The sequence below is a fragment of the Lucilia sericata genome, unplaced genomic scaffold (assembly GCF_015586225.1).
Source record: "Lucilia sericata isolate MDLA Ls3-8-SP2 unplaced genomic scaffold, ASM1558622v1 Contig001795F_arrow, whole genome shotgun sequence".
Taxonomy (NCBI): Eukaryota; Metazoa; Arthropoda; class Insecta; order Diptera; family Calliphoridae; genus Lucilia; species Lucilia sericata.
In genome coordinates, this window is record NW_023995694.1 from 13,560 (window position 1) to 41,388 (window position 27,829).

At 27.8% G+C, this 27,829-nt stretch overlaps 1 protein-coding gene and 1 long non-coding RNA gene across 3 annotated transcripts in view; one reads left to right on the forward strand and one right to left on the reverse strand.

Annotated features, from left to right (window-relative positions):
* Positions 1–502: 502 nt before the first annotated feature.
* On the forward strand, positions 503–25,646 carry LOC119612676 (wiskott-Aldrich syndrome protein family member 3-like). 2 transcript variants are annotated; one of them, XM_037968520.1, is made up of 6 exons: positions 503–1,498; positions 13,205–14,000; positions 15,423–15,659; positions 22,293–23,116; positions 23,203–23,440; positions 24,926–25,646. In XM_037968520.1, the coding sequence occupies exons 2-6, from the start codon at positions 13,271–13,273 to the stop codon at positions 25,102–25,104; spliced, it is 2,208 nt and encodes a 735-aa protein (XP_037824448.1). In that variant the 5' UTR covers positions 503–1,498; positions 13,205–13,270; the 3' UTR covers positions 25,105–25,646. The 2 variants fall into 2 exon arrangements, with proteins under 2 accessions (XP_037824448.1, XP_037824449.1); XM_037968521.1 differs by lacking the exon at positions 15,423–15,659 and having other exon boundaries at positions 530–1,498.
* The window catches only part of LOC119612682, a 35,686-nt gene continuing 32,707 nt past the window's right edge, over positions 24,851–27,829 (reverse strand). Inside the window, exon 2 of the long non-coding RNA XR_005232164.1 lies at positions 24,851–25,126. This is a non-coding gene — a long non-coding RNA (uncharacterized LOC119612682). The remainder of the gene's footprint in view (positions 25,127–27,829) is intronic.

Here is a 27,829-nt window from a genome sequence, read left to right on the forward strand (position 1 = left end):
CGTCCCGATTTTTTATATCGGCTATTTCCGAAAATTTTCGAGTTTTTTCACTATTCGTTATTTTCTGAAAATGTTTGATTTATTTCGATTTTTTTCTACAATATATTTATGCTACAATAAAGTCGACTTACAGGCTTTTTTGAACAATTAGTCGACTTCGACTGTACAACAAGTCTAATGAAAAAATGATCAGCTGATACAACAACACCACCTTATGTAAATACGCCTTATCTACTAGAAATTAAATACTTGAATGAGTAACTGTAAAATAAGTCGAAAATACTCCAATATATAAACTCAAATATATAAATTTTGATAGTTAAAAATTGCAAAACGATGACATTTTGTTTTAATTATGGAACGTAAAATATTTGTATTACAAAAATTTAATAGAAAATAAAAATTTACAACAAAATTTGACAAATAATGCCCCCACATTGTCTAAAATACAACTCTGTTACCCTCATAATTCTGCAACCTGGCAATACCACTAACACACACGCCTTTTTCTTATTTGCGATGAAAAAGCAAACGAAAAATTCACGTCTTGAAACAAGCGAACGTCGGCATATTAAAATTGAATAAGTTTCTCTGAAAAATTTATTTTAATTATAGAATATAAAAATATAAAAGTTTATTGCAAATAAAAATTAAATTACTCAACCAAAAACACAAATTTAAATAAATTAAAATAGGCTATTATTAAAAGAAAAAGTGAAAACAAAATGTTAGTAATTCATTGAAGAAAAAATTTATCATTTGAAAAGCAGAAAAAAAAATATAAAAAATTCAACACCACCGCGGAGGCGGGGGCACAAAAACAACAAGATGAGATCAAATCGATGAGAATAACGAAGAACGATGTAAAAGACACACACTAAGAAGAAGAAAAAGGCAAAAGAAATAATGAAATGTGAACAACATACAACAACACAAAGATAAAATTAAAAAAATACGTGCAAAGTTTTTGTTGTTTTTGTCTTCTACTACTGCTGCTGCTACTTTAGTAATTCTCCACTAAACAATAGTGTTGTTGTAGTACTTGTTATTTATTCGTATTATTAGTGCACAGCCCTGGGAGGAGTAAAAACAGAAGAAGCAGAAAAAACGAATGAAGAAGTAGAGAAAACGAAAAAATGAAATGAATTTGTGAATTTTTTATTATTGTAGTTTTTTTAAACAACAAAAAGTGTACAAAGCTACAAAGTCAAAAAGGCAAAGTGAATAAAATATTTCTGCAATTAATTGGAAAATAAATAAATTTAAATACAAAAAAAGAAAAAAATTCATAAATTTTGATTTGTGTGTATGTGTTTAGTGAGCCAACGCGTTTAAAATTTTGCAATTGCAATATATCCCCTTAAGAAAAAAAAAATCCCAAAATAGGATTCATTGTTTTTTATTAACGTTTATGTGGTTTACTAGGGTGCTCCTTCACATCAAGCAGTCATTCAACCGAAAATTGATTTTTTCTATTTGGCATTTGGCGTCAAAAAAGGTAAGTTTAACACAATGATTCCTTGTTTTCAATTGAACAAGGCGTTGTCCTCGTTATGTCTTACAATAGCCTTGTAACATTATCCTGTCACTGATCTAATAAATCCTGCTGTGAAATTTTAGAAAAAAGTAATACAAATAAATGTTTAAAATTCGCCACACCCTGCAAATAAAAATTGCCAAATGAACGAAAAAATTAAAAAAAAACAACAAAATTAACTGAATTAACCTTCTTTAAAACAATATTGGATTTTTTCATAATTCCACACACATAATAAAAAGCAAATATTTGTTGCTGTTTTTATAAGATTAAAAAATATGTTTTTTACTTCGATTTTTATTTTTTTTTTTTGCAAATGCAGACATTACACATACATCATCAAACACACATTCATTTGCTAAACGTCATCAAGTTTAAAAAGTAGTAAGAAAATAAAGTCGCTTAAATCTCGACTATATGACACTCTACACTTTTTCATTTCTGAAAGTAATTTGTTGTGAATTATATCTCGATAACGCCAATAATAAACTACTATTCCAATTTAATGCTATTTTCCGAAATTGGATCTAGTTAAGTTTAGTTCAAGTTCAGTTCAGTTCTAGTCCTTGAGTTCAATTCTAATTTAGTTCTAGTTCATATCTAGTTCAGTTCTAGTTCATATCTAGTTCAGTTCTAGTTCAGTTCTAGTTCAGTTCTAGTTCAGTTCTAGTTCAGTTCTAGTTCAGTTCTAGTTCAGTTCTAGTTCAGTTCAGTTCTAGTTCAGTTCTAGTTCAGTTCTAGTTCAGTTCTAGTTCAGTTCTAGTTCAGTTCTAGTTCAGTTCTAGTTCAGTTCTAGTTCAGTTCTAGTTCAGTTCTAGTTCAGTTCTAGTTCAGTTCTAGTTCAGTTCTAGTTCAGTTCTAGTTCAGTTCTAGTTCAGTTCTAGTTCAGTTCTAGTTCAGTTCTAGATCAGTTCTAGTTCAGTTCTAGTTCAGTTCTAGTTCAGTTCTAGTTCAGTTCTAGTTCAGTTCTAGTTCAATTCTAGTTCAGTTCTAGTTCAGTTCTAGTTCAGTTCTAGTTCAGTTCTAGTTCAGTTCAAGTTCAGTTCAAGTTCAGTTCTAGTTCAGTTCTAGTTCAGTTCTAGTTCAGTTCTAGTTCAGTTCTAGTTCAGTTCTAGTTCAGTTCTAGTTCAGTTCTAGTTCAGTTCTAGTTCAGTTCTAGTTCAGTTCTAGTTCAGTTCTAGTTCAGTTCTAGTTCAGTTCTAGTTCAGTTCTAGTTCAGTTCTAGTTCAGTTCTAGTTCAGTTCTAGTTCAGTTCTAGTTCAGTTCTAGTTCAGTTCTAGTTCAGTTCTAGTTCAGTTCTAGTTCAGTTCTAGTTCAGTTCTAGTTCAGTTCTAGTTCAGTTCTAGTTCAGTTCTAGTTCAGTTCTAGTTCAGTTCTAGTTCAGTTCTAGTTCAGTTCTAGTTCAGTCTAGTTCAGTTCTAGTTCAGTTCTAGTTCAGTTCTAGTTCAGTTCTAGTTCAGTTCTAGTTCAGTTCTAGTTCAGTTCTAGTTCAGTTCTAGTTCAGTTCTAGTTCAGTTCTAGTTCAGTTCTAGTTCAGTTCTAGTTCAGTTCTAGTTCAGTTCTAGTTCAGTTCTAGTTCAGTTCTAGTTCAGTTCTAGTTCAGTTCTAGTTCAGTTCTAGTCAGTTCTAGTTCAGTTCTAGTTCAGTTCTAGTTCAGTTCTAGTTCAGTTCTAGTTCAGTTCTAGTTCAGTTCTAGTTCAGTTCTAGTTCAGTTCTAGTTCAGTTCTAGTTCAGTTCTAGTTCCGTTCTAGTTCAGTTCTAGTTCAGTTCTAGTTCAGTTCTAGTTCAGTTCTAGTTCAGTTCTAGTTCAGTTCTAGTTCAGTTCTAGTTCAGTTCTAGTTCAGTTATAGTTCAGTTCTAGTTCAGTTCAGTCTAGTTCACTTCTAGTTCAGTTCTAGTTCAGTTCAGTTCAGTTCTAGTTCACTTCTATTTCAGTTTAGAATTGGATCTTAATGTCTTTCTGATTTCAGAAAAAGGTCTTATGTATGGAAAGGCAATATCCATAATGGGCCGATCATCACAAAAAAGCTGAGCACTCATAGTTTGTTTCTAAGGTTTACGAACGAACATAACGATGGACATGGGTAATCGACTCAGACATCGATTCCAAACCTTCTAGGCCGGTTATAGAATACACATGTTTATGCTTTACAAATACCAATAGAAACGTATCATACCCTTTAGTAATGACGTAGGGTATACAAATTATAGTTACCAGACAGCCAGTGTATATTGACAGATTATAACACTTTTGTTGTCAGAAAAATTTCGCTTATTTTTTATTCACTTAAAATTAGTTATGTATATGTATTTAAAAATACACAGTGCTTAATTTTATACATTTAATTGTTATGGTTTTAATTTTTTTTAAATATTTCCTTTTACTGTTGTTTAACATTCGAAATTATATAATTTCTTTAAACATTTCTTCAAAAAATGTTTTAATTACATTTTTTTCAATAATTTTATTAAAAATATACCAGCATTTGCTCACAATAATGCTCTGTTTGAAATCTTAAACAAAAGATTGATTCATGACTCATAGCTGTCTGGAGAGGAATGTATTAAAAAAAAACTTTCAAGTGAGAGCATAATATGTATGATAATAGATATTTTTATTTTAACTTATTTTATATGCAGAAAATATCAATATATGACAAATGTTTAACATTTTAATATCAACATATGAGTTGATAAGAGTAACCTTCTAATTAGTTTATCCAATTTAATAAATCATTTGTTTATATAATACTCCAGTAGCAATTTTCAATTCAGCTCAAAAACACAAATCTAATTTTGCTTATTTATATATAAAAATAAATAGAATATATTGTTATACGATGTGATTGAAAATAATTTGTTCAGTTTAATATATAAAATCATACTTAATCGTCACGTTTTTAGTGCGTTTGATTTAGTGTTTGTTTTGTTTTAATGTTTGCACAGTGACAAAACATACATATGTATGTCTGTGTAACCCTTTTCTTGAACCATTTATTTTGAAAACTATAAAGCAAAAATACACAATTCAATTGAGGCTTTCCGGTATCAGGCAATACATAGACACAAACGAGAAACGACAATATCAACAGCAGCAATAATAGAAATGATTCCTACATATGACATGGATAATAAACAATGACAACTAGAGCAAATTGAATTGAGGGAACTGGCTAAAGTAATAAAAACAAAAGATAAAATTGTAAAAAACACAGAGAAATGAGAATATACTATAGACCACCAACTTCCAGTCATATATAGAACAATGTAAAATAGAATAGAAAACAACATTTTACCCACTATTATTTACTTAAAAGTTAGACACAGTTGTTCTTCCTACCTATAGAATTAAAAAAAGAAAGAAATTAAATAAAAGATTGTTGTTGGTTTATAGGTAAAATTAGTAAAATATCTGTATTACAGTTTGGAGTTTAATTGTGCTATAAATCAAGCAAAGAATACATACATGTGTTTCACACACTATATATTTCAATTTGATGTTAGAGAAAAGTTTGCGAATATATTAAGGGGGAATGATAGATGTAAATAAAGTAAGTTTTGTTATAGTAATTGTAAGGGGCTAAGATAAGATTTATTTTATATTAGTTACACTATTGGAGCTATGGTGCACTCCTTTATTAGAGTATTTTTTAGGAAAAGAAAGCTTTGTCTAATGCCTCAATTGTGGGATTTTCTTTTGCTCTACGACTAAAGAAAAATACACAATAATATTTCATAAATTTATTGTGATTTATTTCAAATATTAAAACGTTCTTTTGTGGTTATGTACTACTTATAATGTGGTTTTTTGTTATTAATAATTTAAGTTATTTTTAACTTTCCATAACATTAGAATTATTTGTACTCCATTTTAGTTGTTATATGGAGCAGAATAGCTTGTTTATTATTTATTAAAAAGAAAATAACAACAGAGTTAATTTATTAAATTATTGCTAAATCTGCAATAAATAAAATACTCAAGTAAAGTTTGTTTTTGTTGACTTATAGAAGATAATAAGTACTTTTTTAATACTTCCATGGAAGTTGTTTTCTTTTACTGTTAAGAAAATTAAATCCTGGTTATAACGTTATAACCCAGCAAATATTTTTAAAAATCTTTAGTATGACCTACTCCCTATAAAGAATTCCTTTTGTTTATAATAAAAACCAAAAGAAAACTCTTCAAAAACAAACAAAAAATAAACAAGACTTTGAAAGCAAAGCTATATAGCAAAGAAACGGTATCATGCCATGGTAGACGCATATTTTTCAGAAATGAATGAATATTTTTTGTTAAATAAAAATCCATACCTTTAGCAGACATATAAACACACACTCACCTGGAAACATGTGAAAAGAAAAACTCTTTTTTTTTTTGGTTTGCAGTAGTTTTTCCTAACATTAAATTGAAGTTAAATGTAACAAACACCAAAGCCCCGTAGTTTCACAAGGAGTCAGTCAGGTTGGCACATTTTCAAACGATTGATTAAAAATTTTTTCGTTCATTTATCACCACTAAAGTCTTCCTAAGTAATGCGAAGAATAAACAATTTAAAGAGTGAACTACTTACTATACATTCAGAAGTAGTTATTGAATATTAATAAAGTAATCAATTCTAAAGTATATTGTCCATTTTTAAAGTAGAATCAGTATCTTCACCTCGTAATGCAGGGAGAACCCCCAGCAGTATGAGTAGCAGTGCCAGCAAGTGCAATAGATTGAAACTTGCGCAATGTCTACTTGAATTTTTTGTTTATTCGCAATGTTTTTTTATTTTTGAGGAGGAAAAGGGGGGGGGGGGGGGGGGGGGGTTTAAAAAACTTATGGAAGGGGAGCAAAAGGTATGGTTATATTAAAGTCTAATGGCTATAAACAAGATAACTACTACCTATAAAGATAGAAAGTACTTTTCAGAGTGGTTGTTTGAGTAGTAGATATGTAGCTAGTGCTGTATGTATGAATGTTGGACTGAAGTAGAAGAATACCGCCACTTGGTGGGTTAGCGTGACGAATAAATAAAATTTGTAAAATTGAAATACTTACCAGCGTATAATGAAACATGATGTGTAATTTTATGCAGCAGGCAAAAACAAATAATAAAATGAAACAAATTAAAAGTAAAACATAAAAATTTAGTGAAAATTGCTTCTTTTTTTATCTAAACACATTTGAGGAAAGAAAAAGCTCTTGTAAGCGTAACTTGATTAAAATATTGTTTTTTAAGACTTAAATGTTAAAGAGGAGTTAAGTGTCATTAACATTTAAGTGTTAAAAAAGGAATATTTTTTTTTTGTAATAAAGTACTGTGTTTATTACGAACATTTTTCATATTAGCCAATTTTCGATTTCATCTTTCTAATAATTGTCCTGTTAGTTTTTTAACTCCTGATATTATCTATCTATCTATCTATCTATCTATCTATCTATCTATCTATCTATCTATCTATCTATCTATCTATCTATCTATCTATCTATCTATCTATCTATTCTATCTATCTATCTATCTATCTATCTATCTATCTATCTATCTATCTATCTATCTATCTATCTATCTATCTATCTATCTATCTATCTATCTATCTATCTATCTATCTATCTATCTATCTATCTATCTATCTATCTATCTATCTATCTATCTATCTATCTATCTATCTATCGATCTATCTATCTATCTATCTATCTATCTATCTATCTATCTATCTATCTATCTATCTATCTATCTATCTATCTATCTATCTATCTATCTATCTATCTATCTATCTATCTATCTATCTATCTATCTATCTATCTATCTATCTATCTATCTATCTATCTATCTATCTATCTATCTATCTATCTATCTATCTATCTATCTATCTATCTATCTATCTATCTATCTATCTATCTATCTATCTATCTATCTATCTATCTATCTATCTATCTATCTATCTATCTATCTATCTATCTATCTATCTATCTATCTATCTATCTATCTATCTATCTATCTATCTATCTATCTATCTATCTATCTATCTATCTATCTATCTATCTATCTATCTATCTTATCTATCTATCTATCTATCTATCTATCTATCTATCTATCATCTATCTATCTATCTATCTATCTATCTATCTATCTATCTATCTAGCTATCTATCTATCTATCTATCTATCTATCTATCTATCTATCTATCTTCTATCTATCTATCTATCTATCTATCTATCTATCTATCTATCTATCTAGCTATCTATCTATCTATCTATCTATCTATCTATCTATCTATCTATCTATCTATCTATCTATCTATCTATCTATCTATCTATCTATCTATCTATCTATCTATCTATCTATCTATCTATCTATCTATCTATCTATCTATCTATCTATCTATCTATCTATCTATCTATCTATCTATCTATCTATCTATCTATCTATCTATCTATCTATCTATCTATCTATCTATCTATCTATCTATCTATCTATCTATCTATCTATCTATCTATCTATCTATCTATCTATCTATCTATCTATCTATCTATCTATCTATCTATCTATCTATCGATATATCTATCTATCGATATATCTATCTATCGATATATCTATCTATCTATCTATCTATCTATCTATCTATCTATCTATCTATCTATCTATCTATCTATCTATCTATCTATCTATCTATCTATCTATCTATCTATCTATCTATCTATCTATCTATCTATCTATCTATCTATCTATCTATCTATCTATCGATATATCTATCTATCTATCTATCTATCTATCTATCTATCTATCTATCTATCTATCTATCTATCTATCTATCTATCTATCTATCTATCTATCTATCTATCTATCTATCTATCTATCGATATATCTATCTATCTATCTATCTATCTATCTATCTATCTATCTATCTTCCAGTAAAAAAGTTAAAAATGTAATTTTATTAAATTTAAATGTATTTGTTTACTATTTTCCCATTGGCAAATTATTACAAATTTCTATAAATAAAAGTAGTCAGTCGTCGTGTGATGAGGTCATAATAGAAAATGTCATTTATTATTATTCTAAACACAATACTTAATTAGTGTTTGACCTCATCTCATGTTCAGCAATAATGATATAATTATACAGGGTATTACAAAAACTTGCGTTAATTAAACTGCATACTAAAAAAATCGGCTAAATTCATAAAATACAAAATTAGCAAACTTAATCTAGTAAAAATGAAAACCCTGTTTTATAGATCTAAAGAATAAAAATATGAGAAATTTAGAAGAAAATTGCCAATCACTGCTTGTAAATGTGCAAGAGAAGGTTAAATAACTATATTCTAAATTAAAAAGTACAAGAACTTATTTTATAGAAACAATACAAAGATTTAAAACCTTTAGTTTAAACTTGATGACATTTACTAATTTTTTACCATAAAAAGTATCTTGAATTTAAAATAACTGCTCTTGTTAAAAACGCTTCTTCTATAATAAACCGTAGGTATATTTTTGTTTAAATCACTCCCCTGTGTCATCTTTGTAACACTTTTACCAACAGGTCAGAAGGTGTTTACTCAACTTTAAACACCCCTGACACAAAATAAACTAAATATTTGAATTAGTTTACATTTCACAAACAAATTTAATGCAAAAATAATTTAAATGTAAAATAAATATATAAATGAAAGTAAAAGAGATGGTAAACCCAACGACCCACCGACCAACCAAGCATTGAATTTTACAGAAATATGATACTAAAATGCTTGTTGTAAATCACAAAACCTTATTGAGGTGTCTAACTAATTTGAGGCAAAGCAAATATTCCACCCAATACACTTTTAGCATGAATATACATTTCAACATTTTATTTTATTTCTTTTTATATTATTTTATTTATTGTTTTAACCTAAGTTAAATTTTTATTGTTTGTTTGGTCAATTTCTTTTTGTTTTCTATATAGTTATGATTAAAACGTTATCGTTTTTTAGGGTTATTTCTTAATATAAAAAAACTTCTTATCAAAACATTCATATTTCTTAAGTATAATAGCCGCCAATTGACTTGATAAGTTTTATTGAATTTCTTACTTCATTTCCACTTAATAAAATCACAAAATTATTAATGAAATCTAAATTTAAAATTCTTTGTGGACAATATCAATTGCTAAATCATTTCTTTATAGTTTTTATTTATGGAATTCCAACACGACAAGTATTTGCGGAAGAATTCTTGAAAAAACTAACAAAACAACCGGCATAATTTTTTAATATTTTAATTTTATTTCAATATTTTTACACCACAACCACCACCATATGCTTACAAATTGGGTGCAGATAAAAATGCTAAGAAATTGTTTTTTATTTTTTTTTTGTCTACAAAATTTTCTTTACTAGTCGTTTTAATATCTATAATTTTTTAGCTCTTTTGTCTTTTTCTTACCATTTGGGTGTGATTTTTTATATGTTTTGTTTTCCTGTTGGTTTTTACGACATATAAATAAATAAATATTTGTTATTATTGTTATGCTTACTTTTTATGGTCATAGAGTGTGGTTTAATCACTGGTGATTTTCGTGTTAATTTGTCTAATTCCTTGTATGCATGTCAACAATATGGTGTTAATTGTTTAAAAGGTTTATTTTATGTTTTCTTTATTTACATTCTTTTACTAGTTTTGGAGCACAAATTATTATTTGTATGCTTTTTATTTTCAAAATTATTTTCTTCATTTTTGCAAAATTTAATAGTGTTTACCTTTCGTAAAGAATGTTTTAGCTAGTTATGAATTTCTTCTCTTAAATAGGATAAACTAAATGTGAGTTGTAATTCCTTCTAGTTCAGTTTTGGCTCAGATCTAGTTCAGTTCTAGTTCAGTTCTAGTTCAGTTCTAGTTCAGTTCTAGTTCAGTTCTAGTTCAGTTCTAGTTCAGTTCTAGTTCAGTTCTAGTTCAGTTCTAGTTCAGTTCTAGTTCAGTTCTAGTTCAGTTCTAGTTCAGTTCTAGTTCAGTTCTAGTTCAGTTCTAGTTCAGTTTTAGTTCAGTTCTAGTTCAGTTCTAGTTCAGTTCTAGTTCAGTTCTAGTTCAGTTCTAGTTCAGTTCTAGTTCAGTTCTAGTTCAGTTCTAGTTCAGTTCTAGTTCAGTTCTAGTTCAGTTCTAGTTCAGTTCTAGTTCAGTTCTAGTTCAGTTCTAGTTCAGTTCTAGTTCAGTTCTAGTTCAGTTCTAGTTCAGTTCTAGTTCAGTTCTAGCTTAGTTCTAGTTCAATTCTAGTTCAGTTCTAGTTCAGTTCTAGTTCAGTTCTAGTTCAGTTCTAGTTCAGTTCTAGTTCAGTTCTAGTTCAGTTCTAGTTCAGTTCTAGTTCAGTTCTAGTTCAGTTCTAGTTCAGTTCTAGTTCAGTTCTAGTTCAGTTCTAGTTCAGTTCTAGTTCAGTTCTAGTTCAGTTCTAGTTCAGTTCTAGTTCAGTTCTAGTTCAGTTCTAGTTCAGTTCTAGTTCAGTTCTAGTTCAGTTCTAGTTCAGTTCTAGTTCAGTTCTAGTTCAGTTCTAGTTCAGTTCTAGTTCAGTTCTAGTTCAGTTCTAGTTCAGTTCTAGTTCAGTTCTAGTTCAGTTCTAGTTCAGTTCTAGTTCAGTTCTAGTTCAGTTCTAGTTCAGGTTCTAGTTCAGTTCTAGTTCAGTTCTAGTTCAGTTCTAGTTCAGTTCTAGTTCAGTTCTAGTTCAGTTCTAGTTCAGTTCTAGTTCAGTTCTAGTTCAGTTCTAGTTCAGTTTCTAGTTCAGTTCTAGTTCAGTTCTAGTTCAGTTCTAGTTCAGTTCTAGTTCAGTTCTAGTTCAGTTCTAGTTCAGTTCTAGTTCAGTTCTAGTTCAGTTCTAGTTCAGTTCTAGTTCAGTTCTAGTTCAGTTCTAGTTCAGTTCTAGTTCAGTTCTAGTTCAGTTCTAGTTCAGTTCTAGTTCAGTTCTAGTTCAGTTCTAGTTCAGTTCTAGTTCAGTTCTAGTTCAGTTCTAGTTCAGTTCTAGTTCAGTTCTAGTTCAGTCAGTTCTAGTTCAGTTCTAGTTCAGTTCTAGTTCAGTTCTAGTTCAGTTCTAGTTCAGTTCTAGTTCAGTTCTAGTTCAGTTCTAGTTCAGTTCTAGTTCAGTTCTAGTTCAGTTCTAGTTCAGTTCTAGTTCAGTTCTAGTTCAGTTCTAGTTCAGTTCTAGTTCAGTTCTAGTTCAGTTCTAGTTCAGTTCTAGTTCAGTTCTAGTTCTAGTTCTAGTTCAGTTCTAGTTCAGTTCTAGTTCAGTTCTAGTTCAGTTCTAGTTCAGTTCTAGTTTCAGTTCTAGTTCAGTTCTAGTTCAGTTCTAGTTCAGTTTTAGTTCAGTTCTAGTTTCAGTTTCTAGTTCTGTTCTAGTTCAGTTCTAGTTCAGTTCTAGTTCAGTTCTAGTTCAGTTAATTAATGGAAATATCCATCAACAAAAATATTTTAAAATTTTACAAAAATTTCTATACAATTTCAAGATGATAAAAAACGTTTTTTATTGTATACTGATCAGAGATGGGGGTAGTGCACTATTTTTTTAGTTAAATCAATATTTCACTAGCACTAAATATTATTTCAAATAATATATTTTTCACTAATTTTCAGCAGCTTAGTGATAGTGAAGCTTATATTTTTAGCACTAATATTTTTTAGTGATAATTTATTTTTTTAACTATAACTCAATTGAGTGGTAGTGTAGAAAAAAGCACTACACTCAAATAGTTAAAAATTTGAACAGTAACTAACAAAAGGCTGCAATAAATTTCTTTGCACTAATTTTTTTAAAATGAAAATTAAAGAATTTGTAAGACAATAAATGATTAAATTTTTGTAAAGATACATCTATTAAAATAGAAAATACAGATTTAGATAGCCAGTTGCAAAAATGATGCGGTTACTGGATATTTTTTAAGCAATAGCTTAGAAATGTTGTAAATAATGAAAGCTTTATTCATGAGTTTTTGGTTGACTTGAACCATTTCTAGACTGACCTATCAACTTAAACTTTCAATTGAGTGAAACATTTCTCCGTAGAAAAAAAAAATAGTGCAGGAATATTTTTGAACTAATAATTTAGTGTAGAAAAAATTATTTCACTAGGCTGTAAAAACAAATATTTTAACTATTTTTAAAATATTTTTAGTTAAAAATTTTAAATATCACTATTACTATTATTGAATGAGGCTTATATTTTTCAATTCATCACTAAACTTAAACAAAAGTAGTGAATAATTTTGAACTACCACTAATTATTAGTGATAGTTAAAAATTAGTGCACTACCCCCATCTCTGATACTGATTAAGCACTTATAAAATACATTATAGCAATTTAAAGAGACGTTTGTTAGTCTTTAGTTTATTATTGTCATGTTTTATATACAAAATAGTTTCTATAGTTTTTATAATGACCTCGCGTCATTTATTAATTTTTTCTCATTCAATAGAACCCACTTTCAATAGCAAACATTGTTTTTTTATAAACAACAATAAAATATCAAAATTTTCGTCACTTTCTAGCTACTGATTAATATTTGTTTTCGAAAGATATCACAGTTGGAACAAACATATAAATGACTAATGCTGACGGCTGTTATCTAAAATATACATATGCATAATATAAATTTTTATTTTAAAATTTTTAAGGAAAAATCAATTTTATTAATAAATCCACTTTTCTCTCAATTTATTTTTAGCTTTTAATGTTTAAACGCTGAGCAGTTTTGTTGCAAACTAATCAATATTGAGATTTCAACAGCACAATGCCACTGCCCAAACGTTCAATTGAGCCGGTGCATGTGGCCCGTTCTGTCTATCAACAGGATGAATTACAATCGGTAGAATTGGAAACAGTCACAAACACAACACTAACAAATATCATAAGACAATTGTCATCGTTGTCAAAACATGCCGAAGATGTATTCGGTGAATTGGCACGAGATGTGGGAAATATTGGTGATCGTGCCAATTCACTGCAGGCACGCATTGATCGTCTAGCCATTAAGGTAACACAATTGGATAGTACCGTCGAAGAAGTGCCCCTAACGGACATCACACGAAAGAAAGCTTTTAAATCTGCCAAAAATTTCGATCAACAAATATTTTCACGAGCCACTATGCCAGCGCCAATGCTGGAAACATATGCACAATGTGATAAACCACCACCTCTAGATAAACTGAACGTTTATCGGGATGATGGTAAAGATGGTCTTAAATTCTATACAGATCCTAATTATTTCTTTGAATTGTGGCGTCAGGAGATGCTTAAGGATACGGAACGTGTTATGCACGATAAAGGCAAGAAAATGCATCGACCACGACAGGATGGCGGTGCTAGTGGTCGTGGACATAAGAAACGAGTGCGTACACCCCATAATACACGAGAGAAACAACGACAAATTGCTATTGGACATGGTGAAACTTTAATGCCAAATAATGTTATTTATCGAACACCAAATTCTGTGGTCAACGAGGAAGCCGGCTATGGTGGTAGTAAGTATTTTGGTTTTTTTTCTAATTTCTAAACATTATTATGATTATACATACAATTTTATAATTTTGTATAGGTGATGGGTTGTAGAGATATGATTATAATTATTTATATTAACTCGAATAATTTTTTGTATTTTTTTTTAATTTATAATTTGTTATAAAAATCCAAACTATTTGGATTAAAAGGACACGGATATTCTTTCAAAGAGTGAATCTATGGTTCCATATTTTATTCTTACTCAATATCGATTTGAAGAATTACAGGTTTTCCTAAGTATTTTCTTCAATAATTTCAATATTATAAGTGGTTACTTACTGCATAATACAAATTGGAATGTATAACTTATATAGAACAGTTTTAGATTAATCAAACTTCTATAGAACGAATAAAGGTTCCTCAAACTTTCATAGCACAGAAGTACTTCTTCTGTAGAACAGTTTGAGATTACTAAAACTTCGATTGAACATTTTGAGATTCTTCAAACTTCAAAGTTAAAGGTTTCTCAAACTTCGATAGAACAGTTTGAGGTTCCTTAAACTTCGATAGAACAGTTTGAGGTTCCTTAAACTTCTATAGAACAGTTTGGGGTTCCTCAATCTTCTATATAGATCAGTTTAAGGTTCCTCAAACTTTAATATACATCAGTTTGAGGTTCTTCAATAGAACATTTCAAGGTTCCTTAAACTTCGTTAGAACAGTTTGAGGTTGCTCAATCTTCTTATAGATCAGTTTGAGGTTACTTAAACTTCTATATATGTATATCACTTTAAGGTGCCTCAAACTTCTATAGAACAGTTTTAGGTTCCCCAAATTTCGATAGAGTGGTTTGAGGTTTCCTAAATTCCGATATAACGGTTTTAGGTTTCCCAAACCTCGATAGAACAGTTAGAGGTTCCTTAAACTTCTATAGAACCGTTTGAGATTCCCCAAACTATACAACAGTCTTCTTATTGGGGCTGAAGCAATTTCATACAATTGTTGATTTCAACGAATTTGGAAATATGCCTTTTTTTGTTCAAATTCATTCAGAATACAAGATTTTATACACTACTTCCGCCTAAGCTAACATTAGTTGGAAATAAAACTAACCAAATATTTGTTAAACATCACATAGATTATTATAAATGATATAATTTACTATGTATTCATCATTCCGTTATCTGTCTGTCACATGTCTAAAAGTACGATCTATTCAAACTCAAAATGAAATAATTTATAGTTTTTTTTTTGCGATATTCGAAAATAAGAAAAACACACATTGAAAACTTTCCCTTTTTCATCATGTCCGTCTGTAATGTTGTTTTTCTTTCTCCTTTTCCACTCCACATTTTCATCAAGTACTAATTTCATACTTCAATTTTACAAGAAAAAAAAAATTGCCAACCAAACCAACCAACCAATTATTGATTTTCAATATTTAGCACAACTTGTTGAAATACACACTGTCACAGATAGTGAGAGTGGTACGACAACAGCACAACAGCTACAACAACAACATCAATACCATCAGCAACAATATCAACTAATACAACAACATCAACTACAAGAACAACAACAGCAACAACATTTAGGTGGTAATGGTGGTGGTTATGATGGTATACAATTAAGTCGTCTTAGACCAAATGTGATCAGCACAAACAACTTTGATGATTTAACATGTAGGTACGACAACGGCACGACAGAGTTTCAAAGCGAAATCATAATTTCAAGCCAATTTTTTTTTGAATAACAAAAGCAAAATAAAGCTAAATGCCAAGCAAATTCAAAATACGCCAAAATAAAAATGAGTGTTCTAGTTTATAATTACTTATGTGAAATTGTTTTAAAATGTTTTTACTTTTTACTTTAACTTACAGCCTGTTTTTCTAAAACAATTTAGTTCTCACACGAACATTTCATTTTATTACGATCAAGTTTAAAATTAGGTTTTTATAAAACATTTGAAAGTTTTCGTTTAAAAATGTCTAAAATGAAATGAGCTTTTTCTATCGTAACAGAACATTATTGCCTACGTATTTCATTTCTGAATTTTTAAATATTTTTTCATGTAGTAATAAGGTGTTTGGTGTTAACCCTAAAAAATAAACAAAAATAAAATAATTTTAGAAAAAAATTGAAATTATGAAAAAATGTTTTTTTAAAAACAACATGAAAATTGTATGCAATGTCTCAAGAAATTTAAAGGTTTGTATTGCGAATTACATTCTGGTTCAAATGGCCACATATTATTACGTATTTTGGTAAAATTTTCGTTGTTTTTTGGGCAAACGAAAGGCCTTTGCCTATCGTCTATTTCTGACATTTCTTTCGTTTATTACGAACGAATTCATTTTCTAAAAACCAAAAATATATGGAAAAATAAAGCTCTTTCGTTGTCACTCACATGAAAATTTATTTTTTCGTTACAAAAACGTAAAGCCAATTTCGTTCGTTATTTTTAAGAACGAAGGCAAATTTTCATTTTAGAAAAACAAGCTGTTAACTTCATTAATAGAACAACATGGATTCTTTTCTATTATTTACTTTTGTTTTAGTTTACTACAAAGTTCACAAAAACATTGCTGCGTCATTATTTTATTTTCAACCAACAATGAATGAATCATTTTCTAAGCTTTTAGCTAATTTACTACAGTGGGTTCTGAAGATAATGAAATTTATTATTGTTGTCAATACTTATGAGTTACTGATGTACTTTATAAATTTGCAAAAATCTGTGAAATATCTTTGTTTAACATTTTTAGATTTTTCGGAAGCTTCAAAGAGTTATTGTAAGAATATGTGGCCATTCAATTGTATTAGATATTGCTTGCAATCGCTTACACTTTAAAACGAAGACATTCAACGTAAAACTATAGTTTTAACCCCTTTCCTCGATACCTTTATATACTCCCATTGCAACTGACGCAATTTCAACTAAGTCATCCGATTTTTCTTAAATCCATTTGCCAAAAGGAAGTGCCATATATTAGTGTAAGTCTTAAACTTTAGAAAGAAACTTCTACTATTTTGTATACATTTTCTCTAAAAAAAGAATGTCTTCTTAAGCTAAGTACCATTTTTCTACTTTACAACTCCTGGGATGTGAATGTTTAAGTATCAGTTTGAAGTTATTTGCGTGCACATTCAGAACATTCGAAAAACTTTTCCAAATCAGATCACTACTTGAACTTTCTAATAGTTTTCTTATTACCTTTTCATATTTATCCTTAAACTTTGCAGTACCTCAAACTTGTATAAATTTGTAGAACAGGTTGTGCTTCTTCAAACTTCTTTTGAAAGGTATTATGTTCCTCACTCTTATATAGTAGAGTGTGGGGTGTGACTTAGTCTGCTATAGAACAATTTCATTAAACAGATTGAAGTTCCTTAAACTTCTATAGAACAATTTTTGCTTCTGTAAACTTCTATAGAACAATTTTGCTTCTTAAACTGCTATCGAACAGTTTAAGGTTTCTCAAACTTCTGTAGAACAATTTGGGGTTTGTCAAACTTCTATAAAACAGTTTGAGATTTCTCAAACTTCTATAGAACAGCTCGAAGGTTCTTAAAATTCTATAGAACAATTTGAGGCTTCTCAAACTTCTAAGTTTGGGGTATCATAAACTTCTGTAGAATAGTTTAAGGTTTCTCAAACTTCTGTAGAACAATTTGAGGTTTGTCAAACTTTTATAGAACAGTTCGAGATTTTTTAAACTTCTATTGGAAAATTTCAGTTTCCTCTATTGAACACCATCTATTAAACAATTTCAGTTTCCTCAAACTTCAATAGAATAATAGACTAACGAACAATATGAGGTTCCTCCACCATCTACAGAACAATTTGAGCTTCCTCAAACATCTATAGAATAATTGGATGTTTTCCAATCTTCCATAGAACACTTTGAGGTTCCTCCACCATCTATAGAACAATTTGTGTTTTCTCAAACATCTACAGAACAGCTAAAGATTGCTCAAACTTCTATAGAACAGTTTGAAGCTCCTCATCTGCAACATCTACAAAAGAATTCTAGGTTCCCAATTTTTTAGAAATAGCTTCTAAAGAACAGTTCATTCACTGGGTTTTCTTATCTCTTAATATGCCTTGCAAGGTTTTTTTCTTCTTAATAAACTTCAGAGCATGATGTTTTTGAATTACATTACAATTTTCTATCATTTAAGAACCCACTGTGCCAGCAATAATTGCCACTACAACAACATTAGTCACTCTACGAGTTTAACTCGCAAATCATATAGAATAGCAAAAATCATTATTAAAAAGACATTAGTTTCATTTGCTAAATGTTATAGTTTAAAGTTAAAATCTTCTTTCAATATTTTGCATTAATCATTTTCTATCACAAATTAGGTTAATAATATAGTTTTTTTTTATTTCGTTGAATATTATTTACAAAAAAAAATGTTTCATTTACTTAATCATAACATTCATTTATCGTCGTCATTATCATTATTATGTGTCGTCTGTATATTTTCCAGGCAATGTTAAACCTTATAATATGCTTTCACATTTGGAAAATAACAGTAATCTGGCGAAGCAAACTGCTGTTGCCATTGCAGGTCAGAGAGCATTTGTTTCTTCTTCTACTACCACTATCCTTTTAACAAATAAAAACAACAATAAACTAAACAAAATTAAACTCATATTTAAATTAAGTTTTCAAAAAAAAAAAAAATTAAATGTTATTAAATATTGTTTAAATCAACAACAATATAAACAACATATCTTAAAACATTTATATATATACATACATACAATTTTTATGTATTTAAATATATTATATGTATATGTTTTATTATATACAGCTATACTTCTGATACTCTCCTTCCCCCTTCCAAACCCCCACACATTTCTCTCTTACTCTCTGTCTCTCTGTTTGTATCTGTTTAATTTATCACTTTTCATAGCAGCACCACAAACACCACTTGTTGTTTTTACCCCCTCCCCCTTTCTATTTCTTCCACTCTATTCCTACCCGTTTTGTCATAAATTATATAATATATTTACTTTTTTTTATTTGTATACATTTTGTATTTGTTATAATTTAGTATTTTGTTATAATTGATGTGACTTTTAACATTATTTTTTAGCTTTTTTTTTAATTCAATTCAATAATTTATTACTTTTCTATGCATATAAATTTGACCTTGTATTACAATATTTACAATTGTTTTTTAAGAGTTATTAAATGTTATTGTTATTAAATTTACAATTTTAAAATCTGTTGGAATAGTCTTTCTTTTCTTTTTTTCGAATCCAGTTGAAATTCTTAATATGTTTTAATAGAGCTTTCTCTCAAACAATCAATCTATTTTAATTATGACAATTTATTTGTTTGAATTTCTAAATATAGCAAACTATTAAACAATAATTTAAATTCTTTCTAATAAATCTTAACTTTTCCTCTCTATAAAACGTGCCAATTGATTTTTTTATAGCAAATAATTTTTTCTCAATTTGTCGAGTAAGAGAATCAATACTGATATTCAAGCTGTTATAAAATGCCTGATTGTTGTGTATTCTATATAAAAACTTATCCCTGAATGCCGTTTGCCTCTGAACGAGATGGCGAGAGCCTATAGTATAGTCTAGTCTATAGTCTAGTCTATAGTCTAGTCTATAGTCTAGTCTATAGTCTAGTCTATAGTCTAGTCTATAGTCTAGTCTATAGTCTAGTCTATAGTCTAGTCTATAGTCTAGTCTATAGTCTAGTCTATAGTCTAGTCTATAGTCTAGTCTATAGTCTAGTCTATAGTCTAGTCTATAGTCAAGTCTATAGTCTAGTCTATAGTCAAGTCTATAGTCTAGTCTATAGTCTAGTCTATAGTCTAGTCTATAGTCTAGTCTATAGTCAAGTCTATAGTCTAGTCTATAGACTAGTCTATAGTCTAGTCTATAGTCTAGTCTATAGTCTAGTCTATAGTGAATAGTTTAGTATACAGTCTGAACTATAGTCCAGTCTTTAGTCTTATCTATAGTCTATAGTTTAGTCATAAGTTTAGTCTATAGCCTAGTCTAGTCTATAGTCTAGTCTATAGTCTAGTCTATAGTCTAGTCTATAGTCTAGTCTATAGTCTAGTCTATAGTCTAATATATAGTCTAGTCTATTGTCAAGTCTTAAGTTTAGTTTATAGTCTAGTCCATAGTTTAATCTATAGTCTAGTCTATTGTATAGTATTAAGTTTAGTCTATAGTCTAGTCCATAGTTTAAACTATAGTCTAGTCTATTGTCTAGTCTATAGTTTAGTCTATAGTCTAGTCTAATCTAGTCTATAGTATAGTCTATTGCATAGTCTAGTCTACAGTTTAGTCTTAAGTTTAGTTTTAAGTTTAGTCTATAGTCTAGTCTATAGTTTAGTCTATAGTCTAGTCTATAGTATAGTCTATTGTCTATAGTCTAGTGTATAGTCTAGACTATAGTCTAGTCTATAGTCCAGATTATATAAATTCTAGTATATAATCTGGACTAATCTCGTCTTGTCTATAGTCAAGTTTATAGTCTATGTCTATAGTCTTTGTCTTTATCCTTGTCTCTAACCTTTCAATTTACTTATGACAACAAAATTTAGTCAAACTATCAAAGTCATTAAATAGTGATGAACAACTTTCATAAAAATATCATTTATTGTTTTAAAAGTGTGTCATTAAATTTTCAGATTACTTTATAATAAATAGTTTTTCTCTTATGTATGATAAAAGGCAATTGTTTTAAATTACATCTTTTAGAGGATAAATGAGAAAATTAAATAATAACACAAATCACTTGAAATCATACAAGCTTGAAATGATTTTGATTATATAAGTGGAACATTTTCGAAAGAAACTTTTTTCATCTCAAAAATCATCAAAAATCAAAAATGTTAAGCTTTTGCCTCCATTAGGTTATATATTATAGTGTTTTATAACATCGACTGTTCGATTCCGAGTAGAGACTTGAATATTCCAACTTATGTTCAGAAATATTTTATCATTTAATTCAATATCGAACATAAACAATTTTAAAATGAGAAACATTTCGAAAGTTCGCACTAATGTTCAATAAATCATGATTTGTTTTATTATGCCTTTTATTAAATTTTTTTAAATAAAAATAATTTCTAATAACATTTAATAACTATGTTTTTCTAAATGTGATTTTCATGTTTTTAATATAAACGAATTATTACTCATAAAATGGAGCAAAAGGTCAAATAACACACATTGACCTTTTTTGTCACCATCATCATCATCAACTCATCATGCAGTAAACGAAGAGTGAGAGAGAAAATAATATAGTAGATAAAGAAGTATAGTAATACAGTTGAAATATTATTACATACAAACATACATATGTAGTACATATGTAGGTATATGAATAATACATTTTAATATTGTAATTTTTTTAAAAAAATATTTTTCGTTAAGTAGAGCAAAGGTTTCAGACAAAAAATAATCAATAAAAATTCGTAACTTTAATAATAAATCATGAATAATTCCTTTAATATGTATTTAAACTAGGAAAGTTAGACATTAGGCCTTAGATCCTTTTAAACACTCTCATTAATATCACCTCAACTTCCATAGATGTTTTTATTTTATTTATATTTTTCTAATTTAAAAAAATCTATTTTCTTTTGTGTTTTAACATTAATACTTTTGGCTTGCTTTTAAAAAAATCCCATTTTAGCTTTAGAAGATTAATTCAATATTCTTTCTTAAGAACAAACACCCTACATGACTAATTCTAAAATTACTGTCTTTCACTTCTATTCACCTCCTCTATCTATCTATATCTTCAAGTGCTCTGTACGTCGCTTGTGTTATCAAAAATATGAAAAAAAGTTAAAACTCTTCTAAACTTCTCTTATGTGCTGCTGTTATTGATTAGTATAACTAAATTGTAAAAAATAAATTGCAGCATTAGAAAATCTAAAAAGAAAATTGGCTTTAAAACAAATATTGCTGTCGTACAGTTCATGTCAAAATAAACCAAACTAATAATCAACATCAAAGTGTTTTCTAAATGTTAAGGTTTTTTTCTTCTTCTATACATTATTAAACATACAATTCATTAAAATTACAATTTCTATACATTCATATTGTTTTGTTAAATAAAATTCTTTTATTAAAAATTTTATTCAACTTTTTTTCATAAACAATAATCTTTAATTTATGTTTATCAATGTGTTATGTATTTATTTCTTTTGTATTTTGTTATTTTATTGTAAAAATGTTCATATTTTCTTTTGCTGTGTTAAAAAATGCTTTTTCAAATTGATTTATATATTTCTCTACTATTTGCTTTATTTTCTTAAAGGTATGGGCATTTACGAGACACGACCAGCACGACCCAATTCTATAGAATTGCGACGCAGTTATCAATCCGAACAAATTGATGGTGTTTATGGACCGTTATCACCACAAAATGCTGGTAATATGATGACAAATGCCCAAGGTGGTGGCAGTCAGTATGCTACAACAGCATATGCTGCCAATGGCATGCATCCGTCACAGCAAATGCAACAGCATCAGGGTATGGCTGGCATGCAGCATCATCAACAACAGTCACATCTACAGCATCAACAGCAACAACAGCAGCAGCAACAAATGTACGACGATGCTCTCTATCATCAATCGCACGCCTTGTATGGTCAGACCGGTCAAGGTCCCATGTCGCCAGAACCGATTTATGCTCCCGGCACACCATCACGCACCAAACCACGACCCTCACAACCACCACCGGCACCACCATCGAATGGTAGTGGCGGTGGTACACCAACAGCATCGAGCGCTAATACACCTACACGTGGTCGCAGTATGTCAACAAGTCGGGATGCTCTGCCACCACCGCCTCCCATACCAGATGGTATGATTAACACAACATCCCCATCACAAATGTTGGCTCAATTGAATGGTGGCGGTAGTGGTCATATTGCAGCGAAATTATTAGCTCGCACCAATAGCACATCGAGAGCTGGCTCTCCACAATTGGCACCGAGCAGTGTACAGGATGCGAATGCCTTAGTAATGGCACAATTGAATAATACCATAAATAGTTTCAATAGTATGACTATGGGTGGTGGTATGCAACAAATGAATTCATTAAATGATTTGCCACCACCACCACCGGTGCCGGATCAGGTAAGTAAAATGGCTTTAGTAGTTCGCCATATTTTAACAAGTTAACTTATTGATTTACTAATGTTTTTCTTCATATTTTTTTGCAGCATGAACCAAAGCTATCGCCACCTAATGCGGCGCCACCACCACCTCCTCCTCCACCACCATTGGATGAGAACGGTTCATCGCCTATTAATCAAGGACCACATCAAATTATGCCAAAATCATTGCCAAATGGTGATATACAATCGAACGGAATGATGGGTGGACCAAAACCACAACCTAAGAAAATATTACCACCATTCCACGATACTAGATCCGATTTAATGAAGGCCATAAGAGATGGTATGTTAGATGTTTTGAATTTATTAACTTGTGAAATAGAAAATTTTCAATATTCTCTGTTTTTTATAGAAAATTTTCGGAAACCTTCTTTTTTTATGGAAAATTATATAGAAAATTTTCGGAAAATTTCAGAAATTTTCTCTTTTTATAGAACATTTTCGGAAATTTTCTCTTTTTTATAGAAAATTTTCGGAAAATTTCTCTTTTTATAGAAAATTTTCGGAAAATTTCTCTTTTTATAGAAAATTTTCGGAAAATTTCTCTTTTTATAGAAAATTTTCGGAAAATTTCTCTTTTTATAGAAAATTTTCGGAAAATTTCTCTTTTTATAGAAAATTTTCGGAAAATTTCTCTTTTTATAGAAAATTTTCGGAAAATTTCTCTTTTTATAGAAAATTTTCGGAAAATTTCTCTTTTTATAGAAAATTTTCGGAAAATTTCTCTTTTTATAGAAAATTTTCGGAAAATTTCTCTTTTTATAGAAAATTTTCGGAAAATTTCTCTTTTTATAGAAAATTTTCGGAAAATTTCTCTTTTTATAGAAAATTTTCGGAAAATTTCTCTTTTTATAGAAAATTTTCGGAAAATTTCTCTTTTTATAGAAAATTTTCGGAAAATTTCTCTTTTTATAGAAAATTTTCGGAAAATTTCTCTTTTTATAGAAAATTTTCGGAAAATTTCTCTTTTTATAGAAATTTTCGGAAAATTTCTCTTTTTATAGAAAGTTTCTCTTTTTTTATAGAATATTTTCGAAAAATTTCTCTTTTATAGAAATTTTAACATTTTTATAGAAAATTTTCGGAAATTATCTTTTTTTATAAAAAAATTTTCTCTTTTTATAGAAATTTTCTCTTTTTTATAGAATATTTTCGAAAATTTTCTCTTTTTATAGAAAATTTTTTCTTTTTCATTGAAAATTTTCGGAAAATTTTGCTTTTTATAGAAAACTGTCGAAAAAAATCTAATTTTTATAGAAAATTCAGAAATTTTAAGAACATTTTCGGAAATTTTCTCTTTTTTATAGAACATTTTCGGAAGTTTTCTCTTTTTTATAGAAATTTTCGGAAAATTTCTCTTTTTTATAGAAATTTTTCGGAAAATTTCTCTTTTTTATAGAAATTTTTCGGAAAATTTCTCTTTTTTATAGAAATTTTTCGGAAAATTTCTCTTTTTTATAGAAAATTTTCGGAAAATTTCTCTTTTTTATAGAAAATTTTCGGAAAATTTCTCTTTTTTATAGAAAAATTTTGGAAAATTTCTCTTTTTTATAAAAAAATTTCGGAAAATTTCTCTTTTTTATAGAAAAATTTCTGTTTTTTATAGAAAATTTTCGAAAACATCTCTTTTTTATGAAAATTTTTCAGAAAATTTCTCTTTTTATAGATTTTTTTATAAAGTATTTTGCAAAACTTCTATTTTTTAAGTTATTTTATTAATATTTTTGAACCATAAATAATAATTTCTCTTTTTTCTCAAATCCCCCAGGAATAACACTTCGCAAAGTGGAAAAATCCGAACAGAAAGAAATCGAACGTAATACTGGCCTTCATGATGTGGCCTCCATTCTAGCTAGACGTGTTGCAATAGAACTTTCCGAATCCGAAGACTCGGACAGTGATGACGATAGTGAAGGTTGGATGGAACCAAATGAAACTTCTGCTTGATCCCTTATGTCTTCTTTAATACCTGAAAAAATCAAAAAGAAAAAGTAAATTTAAAATGGAAATAATAGCATTTGTTTGTATTTCTTGTAAAACACTAAATGTGAAAAGTGCATTTGAAAATAGCAACTAGTTAAACGAAAAAAAATAAGAAATGAATGTCTTTGCCAATCCCCATAAAAACCTTTAAATTCCTTTCTAAATAGACAGATAAACTCTTCCTCTCTGAATGAAAGCAACACAAATTATTATAATTATAATAGAAAAAAAAAACGAATAAAATATTTAGAATCATGTCTTGAAAAGAAATGTTTTTTTTAGCAGTCATTAATCTATATTAAAAACAAAACAAATATTATGTATTTTTAAAGTATTGCTGTAAAAGCAAAAAAATAAAGCAAAATATGCAACATAACGAAATGAATTAAACTTGAAGTAATAAAATGCAATTGATTGATATAAACTTCTTTAAGAAATTAACAATAATGAAAGAAAACAACAAACAAAGTTAATCAAAAATTAAAAAACAACAAATTTAATATTCATATAGATATTTCTAAAAATATAAAAGTAATATGTAAACCATTATAAGTATAATAATAATAAACAAATTACCACACAACTATATAAAATAACAATAAAATAACATTAACTTTTTGTATATATAAATAAATAATAATAAATATTAAATAAAAATCGTTAATTTTTTATATAAATATATAACAGAAATACATAAATTATTAATTAAAATCATTAAAAAAAAATTAATAATAAACAAATTTTGCTCTAGTATTTATAAATTTGTATTTATCCTATACCTACAAAATTTTTTTCAATATAAAGTTTTTTGTTTTTATATTTAACGATGTTTTTAAGGTTAAATAAAATTTTGGACTGTAGTTTTGAAGGAAAATTAAAACATTTTAGTGATTAAATGATTCAACTGAATTTTGCTATGAATAGTTGATGAAGCTTAAGAATTGTCAATTCTCTAAATTTTTTAACGCAAAATTATTGGAACTTTTTTTTAGAAAATTTCTTTTTTTTATAGAAAATTTTCGAATTTTTTTTTATAGAAACTTTTTTGGACATTTTTTTCTCTTTGTTTATAGAAAATTTTCTATTCTTTTTATAGAAAATTTTCAGAAAATTTCTATTCTTTTTAAAGAAAATTTTCGGAAAATTTCTATTCTTTTTAAAGAAAATTTTCGGAAAATTTCTATTCTTTTTAAAGAAAATTTTCGGAAAATTTCTATTCTTTTTAAAGAAAATTTTCGGAAAATGTATATTCTTTTTAAAGAAAATTTTCGGAAAATTTATATTCTTTTTAAAGAAAATTTTCGGAAAATTTATATTCTTTTTAAAGAAAATTTCTATTATTTTTATAGAAAATTTTCGGAAAATTTCTATTCTCTTTAAAGAAAATTTTCGGAAAATTTCTATTATTTTTATAGAAAATTTTCGGAAAATTTTTATTCTTTTTATAGAAAATTTTCGGAAAATTTCTATTCTTTTTATAGAAAATTTTCGAACAATTTCTATTCTTTTTATAGAAAATTTTCGAACAATTTCTATTCTTTTTATAGAAAATTTTCGAAAATTCAGAAAATTTCTATTCTTTTTATAGAAAATTTTCGAAAATTCAGAAAATTTCTATTCTTTTTAAAGAAAATTTTCGGAAAATTTCTATTCTTTTTAAAGAAAATTTTCGGAAAATTTCTATTCTTTTTAAAGAAAATTTTCGGAAAATTTCTATTCTTTTTATAGAAAATTTTCGGAAATTTTCTATTCTTTTTAAAGAAAAATTTCGGAAAACTTCTTTTCTTTTTATAGAAAATTTTTGGAAAATGTCTATTCTTTTTAAAGAAAATTTTCGGAAAACTTCTTTTCTTTTTAAAGAATATTTTCGGAAAAATTCTTTTCTTTTTATAGAAATATTTCGGAAAACTTCTTTTCTTTTTATAGAAAAATTTCGGAAAACTTCTCTATTTTTTATAGAAAATTTTCGGAAAATTTGTATTCTTTTATAGAAAATTTATATTCCTATATAGAAAATTTATATTCTTTTATAAAAAATTTCTCTTCTTTTTATAGAAAATTGTCGAAAATTGTATAGAAAATTTTCGGAAAATAGAAATTTCTCTCTATTAAAGAAATTTTTCCGAAAATGTATTCTTTTTAAAGAAAATTTGCCTAAACATTTTTCTTTTTTATAGAAAATACTCTGAACAGTTGTCTTTTTTATTGAAAACATTCGGAATATTTTTCTTTTCTTTAGAAAATATTCCAAAAAATTGGATTTTTTAAGGAAATTTGTAGAAAAAGTTTTTTTTTGTGGAAAATTTGTCTTTTCTTAGAAATTTTTTGAAAAATTTTACTTTTAAACAATTTTTAAATTCTCTGATTCTTAAATTTTTTGAAAATATTTCTATTTATATCAGAAATGTCACACTTTTCTTTTAATTGTTACCAGAAAACTTAAAAGAATTGACCAACATTTAACCTTAAACACATCGTTTATTATGTTTTTTTATTTTACACTAAATGCTTTTCTCTTTAAAAATATTTCTAGACAAGAGAAAAAAATGAATAAAAACCCAAGTCTCCTATATAGAAAAGAAAACATAAAACACATGTAATCTTTGTAGTTATAAAAATAAAAGAAAATTTAACAAATAAAATTAAAACATTTTGATATTTGAAAACTATAAAACAAAAAACAAACAAA

Excerpts from the sequence above, each read along its gene's own strand:
- LOC119612676 (XM_037968520.1), top strand. The coding sequence starts at position 13,271 with ATGCCACTGCCCAAACGTTCAATTGAGCCGGTGCATGTGGCCCGTTCT. Across the intron at positions 23,117-23,202 it reads CACCACCGGTGCCGGATCAG|CATGAACCAAAGCTATCGCC; the intron begins GTAAGTAAAATG and ends ATTTTTTTGCAG. Across the intron at positions 23,441-24,925 it reads AATGAAGGCCATAAGAGATG|GAATAACACTTCGCAAAGTG; the intron begins GTATGTTAGATG and ends CAAATCCCCCAG.